The 9878-nt window shown below is 44.3% G+C and overlaps 2 protein-coding genes across 3 annotated transcripts; both read left to right on the top strand.

Annotated features, from left to right (window-relative positions):
* The first annotated feature begins 209 nt into the window (after positions 1–209).
* Positions 210–2991, top strand: LOC123082630 (uncharacterized). The gene is made up of 2 exons (XM_044504932.1): positions 210–1400; positions 1717–2991. The coding sequence occupies exons 1-2, from the start codon at positions 251–253 to the stop codon at positions 1746–1748; spliced, it is 1182 nt and encodes a 393-aa protein (XP_044360867.1). The 5' UTR covers positions 210–250; the 3' UTR covers positions 1749–2991.
* Positions 2992–5896: 2905 nt separating this feature from the next.
* On the top strand, positions 5897–7892 carry LOC123082628 (uncharacterized). Of its 2 annotated transcripts, none has more exons than XM_044504931.1 (2): positions 5897–7170; positions 7411–7892. In XM_044504931.1, exons 1-2 carry the CDS (start codon positions 5979–5981, stop codon positions 7413–7415), a joined length of 1197 nt encoding a protein of 398 aa, XP_044360866.1. In that variant the 5' UTR covers positions 5897–5978; the 3' UTR covers positions 7416–7892. The 2 variants fall into 2 exon arrangements, with proteins under 2 accessions (XP_044360866.1, XP_044360865.1); XM_044504930.1 differs by having other exon boundaries at positions 7407–7892.
* The last annotated feature ends 1986 nt before the right edge of the window (positions 7893–9878 follow it).

Here is a 9878-nt window from a genome sequence, read left to right as displayed (position 1 = left end):
ATATTTATTTTCCGTATTTTTTTCATTTGTTTGAAATTATCGTCGAGAAAATCCTCATGTGGAGAAGAAAACCGAGCAACAGCAGGAGCAGCCTAATCTCACTGCCACTCTGGGCCCACCTGTCGGATGCTGCCCATGCGTTCCTGGTTGAACCGAACCGAACTGTCCGCTAAACCTTTTCTCCCCAGGCTCAACCCTTTCCCCTCACCTCTCACGATCCAAATTTCCAAACCCTCGCCCCCAAAATACCATGCCGCCGCCGCCGGTACCATGGCTGCCAGACAGCCTCCTCGAGGAGGTCTTCCTCCGCCTGCCGCCAGATGAGCCGGCGTGCCTCGTGCGCGCCTCCCTCGCCAATAAGCTCTGGCTTGGCCTCCTCTCCGGCGCTCGATTCCGCAGCCGCTACTGTGAGTTCCATGGAGATGCACCCATGCTGGGATTCCTTTATAACACGCTGTCAGACTCTGGCTCGGCGCAGGAAGATGACGTCCCACTCTTCTTCTCCACCACGAAATTCGGCGCGCGCATTCCCTTCAACCACTGGAAGGACTACACGGCGTGTGACTGTCGTCATGGCCGTGCCCTCCTTTGTGATGAGTATGCGGGACACGAGGAGCTCGTCGTTTGGGACCCCGTGACGGGCTGCCGGACGGACCTGGACGCGCCCTACGATGTGTTCGACAGCTATGGGGCGGCGGTGCTCTGCGCCGTGAGCGGTTGTGACCATCGAGCGTGTCACGAGGGCCCCTTCCAGGTGGCCTTCGTCGGCACGAAAGATACTGAAGTTGGTTGTGTTATACACTCGTTCGTGAGTAATCCGTCGTCTTATTCTCATAGGAGTAATTGTGATGAGGATGAGTGGGTCGAGACATGCAATCTTGAACTTGCAGGTCAGCATGGATGCATTGTGCTAATGCGCCCTGTCCTCGTCAACGGCGTACTCTACTTCATGTTTTTCCTTAGTGGTGAAGATGACATAGCCATTCTGTGCTACGACTTGGGCTCTCAAGCCTTATCACTGATTCATCTACCGGACTTAGGCTCTAACGGCCTATCACTGAGTGACGGCTCCTCTATGCTCATAGAGAATGTGGATGGCAGTCTGGGTTTTGCATATATGCACAGGTTAATCCTATACCTGTGGTCAAGGCAAATGAGTTCCGTCGGAGCTGCATCATGGACTCAACATAGAGTCATCGATCTCAAGGAAAGTCTCCCCATTCAAAACCCCGAGGAAGGACCTGACTTGATGGGATCTGTGGAGGGCAGGGACATCATTTTCGTGACCACAGACCTTGGTATCTACCAGATCAATCTCAACACACTAAGATGGAAGAAGATATGGAAGAGAGAAGAATTCCCTACTCTGATTCCGTACATGAGTTTCTACAACCCACGAGGTGCGTCTCTGTGTCTTTCTTTTGTGATTAGGGGAATCTTATATATAAGTACTATAGGTATATCACTTAGTGGAAGCGGGGGAAAATATTTAGTGTTTAATCAGATAAAAATAAATATTTGATGTTTCTAATTTGTTTAGAGAGATAGATATGTGTGCTCAAGCCAACTTCTTTTTTTCGCTGGAATTGCTCAAGCAAACTTTGGGTGATATGTAGCACTCCAATGTTACACCCAATTATGTTTATGCCTTGCAATTTTATATAGTATCATATCAGCTCCTTTTTGGAATCTCATTAACAAATATATCGTTTGCAGAAAAGGTGAGCCCCAGTGATGCGATTCATTGATAATGCATGGTCGAATATGCTTAAGGGTAGGATAACCAACTTGGAGGTGACTGGCGATGAATTATGTCACTGTTCAGTAGATGATTTGGTGCAGTGGTGCTTGTTTTCTCATTATGTTTTTGGGTTTTGTCGGCAAACTTTATTTGAAGATTTTGAGACACCATTGAATGTAATTCCTGTACTTGAAGACATGGTATTTATTTTGTTTGGAAAACATTGAAGTTCATAGGCAAAACTCACTCCATTGGTAAATCCTTACAATGAGTAGCACTGAACTGAAACTATTCTGCCGAAAAAAGAGAGGAGATGATTTAAAAAAAAAAAATTGAACCATGTGCACGTACATCTATTATAACGAGTATTGTAACAGCCCTGGGTTTTCCTCTTATTAAAAATTGATTGCAGAGGGGGATTCACCCTTCTCTAAAGTTTATCATTTTAAAAACTCCACAGTTTGCTCTTCCAGCTCTGATCCATTCTTTAAATTCATCTCGTACCATTGCTGAGCAGATGATGAAAGTATATCTAGAGTTAGTGGTTTTGTCATCCAAGAATTGATATAATGATGATTTCTGCATGATGGCCTGCTGATGTATCCTAATTAATCTTGTGGGTTTAATTAGTGGTACCTGTCACCCTAAAAAAGGTTAGTGCTGATGTTACTGTAGTTGTTGTTTTAGCAAGCAATGTTACTGAAGAGCATAGCATGGAAACTGAATCTTTAGCCATATGTTTAGCGAAGTACAGGATATGCAAACTACATGTCTGCTTGATGATCTCATATTCTCATACATGTTTTCATTGCTTCAGCAGGTCCAGAAAACTGCCAGGTACTTGTTGAATACTTTTGGCCTACAGTGGACATAATAGTAGATTGCAATGTCCATGTAGTGGGATGGAAATATTCATATGTTACAATGCAGTGATCTGCAATTCAGCGTCGGAGGCAGGTGCCACTGGGCAGCAAGATCAACTGCGAAGAGCAACAATGGATGTTGATGATCAATTGCCATGAACATTGCAGGTTTAAGTTTTTTACAGAGGCCTCTCTGAATCAACAACATGATTATGGCAAGCTGTCTTGCTGTCAGCTCTCCTCTTAATGCACTAGTTCTCTTCAGTTGTCCATTGTGATTAGCTGACTTGAACATAATTTTGCTAGAGACTTTGGAAAAGGCTGTCTATTAACCCCTCTGCATGCTGTACTAGTTCACTTCGGCTCAGGGCTATGCAGTGCCCAATGTTGCCCAGGCTGAGCAATTTTTTTCACAAGCACTTCAAAGTCTTAGATGTAAAATTTGTTTGAATTTGCAATAAATGGCTCCTCCTTCTATTAAAAAAAATTCATGTTTGATCAGAGATTGCAAGGGTACACTGAAGTGGGTAAGAGTCACTCACATCCACGTAATTGGCTCTTAAGCCTCAAAATCTGTAACTTCAGTATCAATTTTTGAGATTTTTTTGCCAAATGTTTTTCTACAATATTCTGAATTTTAATATCATAGAAGCTTATTAGCATTTTGGGATAATTTTATTTCTCCCTGCTATATTTTTTTCCTTCTTCTCTCCATTCATATGAAGTGTCGCCATCCGAAATCCAGATGGTTTTTGACCTTGTACGAACCCAATTAAACCCATAAAAAGGTGGGGGCCAAGCTTAGATTTTGACAATTGTCCATAGAAGAAAAAATATACAGTGACCAATAAGCAATTATATTGGAGTTTCTTTGTTTTTATTAGTTTATATTTTTTGTAGAACTTCTGTGTTCTGATATAAATGAATGTTTTGTTGATTTTTGGACAACATCAAATGAATGTACAAATGTTGTTGTCATACCGCCACGACAAAATCCAAAAAGGGATCGTGATACTAAAGTTATCATGACTCTCTCATTCTTTGGCAAATCAAATAGGGCGGCCTTGCCGCCTGTAAAACAGTGTGCATTCAGTTGAATCGGTGCAGATTGTTGGATGTAAATCCTAGGGCTCATCTTCTTCCTCTAGCCTCAGAGAACCTCCACCAACCATGGCCGGCGGCGGTGCCCCACCTCGTCATCCCTTCCGCCAAGCCGCCTCCTTTGCCCTATCCCTCTAAACCCAACCTTTCTTCGGTGTCGACAACCCTCCTTGCTCCCACACCAGTCTCGCTCCTGCCTCGCTCTTACTGACCGCGGCCATTCGCAACGCCCTCCATCTCCCACTCATTCCAGACTCGAACTCATCGCGGCTAGCCCTGATGTCCCCATCTCACTCTTGGGGTTGCGCCTTGGTCTTACACAGATAATGCCGTGAAAATTTTAAATTGCTTGAATAATTGCAAAACAACAAATCAAATCATTTCAAGTTGTGGGCAAGTGGAAGAATCGTGTAGTCAATGCATAGGCCTTGTATTGTAGCCCTGACGAGAGCAACACACTCGCCCAGGCCCCACCTATTGGACTCCCCACACAGAGCCTACCAAAAGCCGATCGCAAACCCACATCAGCTCAAACTTTCCCCCTCTCGGTTGAAACGCTCCCCTCCACCCACCACCAACCATGTTGGTGCAACCGCCGCAGACAACAACATTGCACGCGTGTGTGGGTTGTAGTGGGCGGTTTTCCCCTAGTTTTCTTGGCGTGGTAAAGCATGGGATGGAGGCGATGAAGGTTGAACGAAATTGGAACATGATGAATTGACTGGGCTGTTGGTGACAATTTTGATTGATTATTGATTTGTTTACATTTTTGATTGATGGTTGCTTTGTCTTTTATGACAGTAGATCCGCTCTGAGACACACGAGTACATCCTAAGAAAGGACAGAAATGTGACTAAATCGACACTTGACAAATTAGATGGGGTAGCCATCGGTAAAAGAAAATATAAAATCATGGGAAAATCTTTGGATCTATGGGGCTAGCCGGAAGGGGGCGACGTACAAACTTCCTTAGAGATTTTCTTTTTGGAAATGGCAGGATTCCAACATTCATTAGAGGGAAAGAGTTGCACTGTTAATTAAAAGAAAATATTTTCTTTTTCTTCACCCAAGCTCCCACACCGCCTTAGCCGCACATCATCCTACACCGGTGCCGACAAGACCACCAATAACCACCACCATCAAAGGTGCACATTGGAGAAGAAGCGCCCACAACCACCACCACCTTGTGGAGACCACTGACGGGCAACCTCTAACACGAGGCGCCAAATCCATCAATGGTCGTTCGAACGTAGCGTGAGCCGCTATGCCCTAACAAGCACCATGATGACACTTTACAAAGGAGCACCGCCCAATGTTGAGAACCACCATGGTTTCGAGCTGCAGGTAAGAACCACCATGACAATTTCATGTGTTGTAGAGGCATCGACCACCAGAAGATTTCCATTGTTGCAGAATTTGTTACTGGGATGATGGGGTGGGGCACGGAGCTTACATACAAAGACTCAGGTAGTTTCAGGGCTTATATATAACACATGTTAACTGTTACCCATCAATAATATAATTGGCAGGAGCAGGACATACCTATAGGCACAAAATCATACCCATGACATACCCATGACTAGTAGGGTAGGGTTGGGGCACTGCCCATAGTCACGAAAATGTGCATGGAACTCTACCCATGTGGGCCGGGTACCCATGCTCATGGGTAAAATTATCATCCTTAGGCTCAGCGCCTCCGCTTGATGCCGTGGGGCACCACTTTGGCAACGACCTCCCGCGCTCCATGCATCGCTGCCTCGCTGCACCGCCCCGAGCGCCGGCACGCTCGAGCTCCCTTCTATGTGACCAGCCCACATTGCTTGCCCCGGAGCGGGAGGAGGAAGGGCCCCGCCACCGCCGAGCCACGCGGGCTTTGCTCGGCGATGCCTGCCGGGGGACAGTGGGGTGGAGCTGGCGGTGGCTAGGTTCCGCTCCCTGGCCGCCCGCTGGAGCGATCGAGGATCTTTTTTTCTCAATGGAGTTTAAAAGAGATTTGTTGTTGATTGTTGGACGACATAATATTAAAGTATAATTATTGTTGTTGTACGATCACGAAAAATTTGAGAAGGAAAATATTTCATGGCACTCCCATGATTTGGCAAATCAAACCATTTCAAGTTGCTGATAGCCTGAAAAACGTCGTCAAAATCTGAAAATTTTAACACAGCAGCGGAAACTGGAGAAGCCCACGCCGAGCCCATGCCCCCCGCATGTTGCCCAGCTCAAACTTTTCCCCATCCGATTGAAACCCTCGCCTCCACCCACCCCCAACCATGCCGCCGCCGCCGACGACGACGACGAGGCCGGCACCGGCGCTGCCGGACGAGCTTCTCGAGGAGATCTTCCTCCGCCTGCCCCCGGACGAGCCGGAGCACCTCGTGCGCGCCTCCCTCGCCTGCAAGCTCTGGCTCGGCCTCCTCTCCGGCGCTCGCTTCCGCGGCCTCTACCGCGAGTTCCATGGAGCTCCCCCCATGCTGGGATTCCTTTACAACTGGTTCTTTTGCAGCGGCCCGAAGGAGGATGACCCCGTGGCAAACTTCGTCTCCACCACCAAATTCGGTGCGCTCGTTCCCGACGGCGATGGCTGGGACCGTCAGTACACTCCGTGGGACTGCCGCCATGGCCGAGTCCTCCTCGGGGACTACACTGGGCTCATCGTTTGGGACCCCATGACAGGCCGCCAGATGAAGCTGGAAGCGCCCGTTGGCTATGTTGGCGCTGCGGTGCTCTGCGCTGTGAGGGGATGTGACCACCGTGCGTGTCATGAGGGCCCCTTCCGGGTTGTCCTCATCGGCCTCGACATGAATGAGGATGATGGTGATTGTGTTGCACACGCGTGCGTGTCCTCGCCGGTGACGCCCGAGTGGAGCAAGGAGTGCTCTGATTCTCATTTTGATGGGAGGAGCAGGGCGTGCTCTGATTCTCGTTTTGATGGCTGGAGCAAGCAGTGCTCTGGTCTTTATCTTCTCGCAGGCGATCCAAAAATCGATGCACTGCCTCCTGTCCTCGTTGATGACGCACTTCACTTCAGGCTTACAGATGACGATGAGCGTGTAGGAATTCTCAAGTACGACTTGAGCTCTAATTGCTTATCAATGATTGATGTGCCGCTTACGAGGTTGGCCATTGTCTGGCCCGCTATCCTCATGGCATTGGAGGATGGCAGCTTGGGGTTAGCACACTTGGACGGGTTAACCCTCTATCTATGGTCAAGACTGATAGATTCCAACGGAGTTGCGTCATGGACTCAGCATAAAGTCATCGATCTAAATGAACTTCTCCCCATTCAAAATCCCAAGAAAAGAATTAGTGTTATTGGATCTGTCGAGGGCCATGATATCATTTTCGTGAACATAGATCTTGGCATCTACGAGATTAATTTGAAGACATTACGGTGGAAGAAGCTATGGAAGAGAGAAAAATTCCGTTCTTTGATTCCATACATGAGCTTCTACAATCGACAAGGTATGTCTTAAATAATTAATATACCAGTTGGTGGAACAATTTAAAAGTTTGATTGTTTAGTCAGATGGGCAGTTATTTTTTATGTATCATTTTCGGATATATATGTGCTTGAGCAAACTTTGAGTGTTATGTACGCCCGAATTTTACATCTAATTATGCTTACGCCAACCCAAGGGTGCAATTGTATATAGTACCACGTCTTCTGTGGAATCACACTGATAAATCCATGTTTACAGAAAGGGTGAGGCCCTGCAAGACATTGACAACGTATGGTTGAGTATGCTTAAGGGCAGCAGGCAACATGAGAAATGACTATTTGAAGACGGCATGGGTCTTGCAATCAGTGTCAGTATTCGGTAGCTGTTTTAATGCAGTGGTGCTTGTTTTTTCATAATGTTGTTGGATTTTGTCAGCAAGCTTGAGATTTTCCCCGCGTTAATGGTGTGTAAGCAGGCTAATGAATTATCTCGTAATGAACCTCCAATTTCTTGCAGCATCAGTTATGTGCTTAGTTTTTGAATTGGCTTGAAAATGTACTGTGGGCACTAGTTTTGTCTTGCCATTGTAGAAACTCTACAGTTTGCTCTCATAGCTTTGAGACAAAACAGAGAACATTGATGATGGCATGTTTAGAGCTAGTGATTTCTGTTGCCAAGAGATGATGATGGTTTCTGCATGCTGGCTCATTGGTATGCCTCAATTAATTTTCTGAATTTTATTAATGCTAGAGGTCAAGTGCCTGATGTTACTCAAGAGTAAAAGTATAGCATGCAGTTCCTTATTTTATCCAGCAAGCAATGTACTGAAGAGTATAGCATGTAAACTGAAATGTTGTCGAGCAATATGCCAAGATGGTGATGATTGATCCCGCCCCACCATGGTGACACATATTATGTGGCCATTGTTCTTCTGCAGTCTCTTGTTCCCCATATCAAATTGTGTGACTCGATGGGATATGTGCTGTTAGGTAATTGTAATGGTTTGTTAGGGTTGTGGAATATGATCCTAACCGCTATGTGCTGGACTCGACTCTATGGGATTCACTCTGAAGGTTAACATGGTAATCTGTTATGTGGATGGGACTCAGGATGCTGGTATTCCTCTATTTTTCACATAGTAGCTTCCTGTGTTATTTATTGAACATGAAAGATTTAGTATACAGAATTCTGCAGTTAACTGCCTAATCTCTCCTCCATATACTTTATAGCGGGTATAGATTGTATCTTAACAAGTGAGGATCATTACAAAATTTAAGATCCACTATTAAGCTTTCCTATGGTTACCAAATAACAAAAAATATTTATCAAGAATTCAGAGGCGATTTTATAATCGATAGAAGGGAGGGACACATATGTCATGACTAGGCCTGATATACAGTTGGCACATCGTGTCCCTGTCCCTGTCAGAAGAAGAAAGACAGAATTCTCTTAACAATCTTGCAAAGAAAATTTGTAACAGTATGTGGCATGTTGCCAAGATATATAATTTTGGAATTATGGAAGATTTCTATTTAGTTTGTTTATTTCTGCTGCAACCTATGTTGTCCAAGTACTTGCAGTTTGCAAAGATTCTTGATTCACTGCCTGCAACTTCATGTAAGTGGCTACAAGCCTGAAGATCTCTAACTTGCAGTGTTTCGACGAATGAAACTGCCCCTCTGCGGCCTCTTTCCGTAAAAAAAAAAAGACCGGTCACAAGAGGGACGGTCTAGATGTGCATAGAAGAGGGGTGTCCAGACTAGGCATGGTGAATGATCGGAGCTTTGGTGAGATTTGTGGTTATGTTATATATCGATCAAATATACAGTGAGTAGGGCCTGTATATGTAGGCTTCAGCCGAACTCCATCATCGAACGCCATGCCTCCATGTTGCCTGGACAACAATAAGTTGGTCAAAATTCTCTCTGTCGGTAAATCCTTATCAGCAGGATACATGATTACATGAGTAACACTGAACTGAAACTATTTCTCTGAAAAGAGCACTAGGAGCATACACTACACGTCTACTGTATTTGAGAATATCCAGCAAGTACAAAAAAGGCATAATGGATTCCAGGCTCCATGACACACGGCATTTAGAAAAATAAATCAAAAGTAGTACTTCCAAATATATTTGTCAAAAAGTCAATAAGTGATTATACCTTTGTGGATTCTCTAGCATGGTACCTATACACTGTCAAGGTATAGGTAATGCTCTAAAATGCTACATACACATTGCCAAGATATTGCTCCATACATAAACAAAATACCTGATAATCATAAAATAAATAGTTTGAAATTATTAATGGGGTCAAAGTTTGATCCCGTAATTTTTATGCTAGTCGGATTATCGGTTTGAGTGTCAAGACCATATTTACCATTGATGCACTATAAGTGATTTTTACTGACTTGGAGTGGACAATTAGTAGAAATAACATAGGTTGAAGACCCATTTGAAAAATTCTGTTTATTTGACATTAATCAAGATATTTTTTAAACAAACCATTATATATATATCATGTATCTTCTTACAGATTAATGATTATTCATTAAAATAGTTAAGAAAAATATATAATGTATGATAATCGCATAGACCATAAATATGTGTTATGGGATTTTTGAAAAACGTGTAGAAAAATAAATCTATTATAATTTTCTAATTATTGTGCATTTTTATTGTTTTTTAATTATTGTGCATTTTAATTTTTTTTCTATTTCCATTATTTCTTT

This window comes from Triticum aestivum, chromosome 4A, assembly GCF_018294505.1.
Source record: "Triticum aestivum cultivar Chinese Spring chromosome 4A, IWGSC CS RefSeq v2.1, whole genome shotgun sequence".
Lineage (NCBI taxonomy): Eukaryota > Viridiplantae > Streptophyta > Magnoliopsida > Poales > Poaceae > Triticum > Triticum aestivum.
Note: the sequence above shows the minus strand (reverse complement) of the source record. Positions and strands in the feature narration are given on the sequence as shown.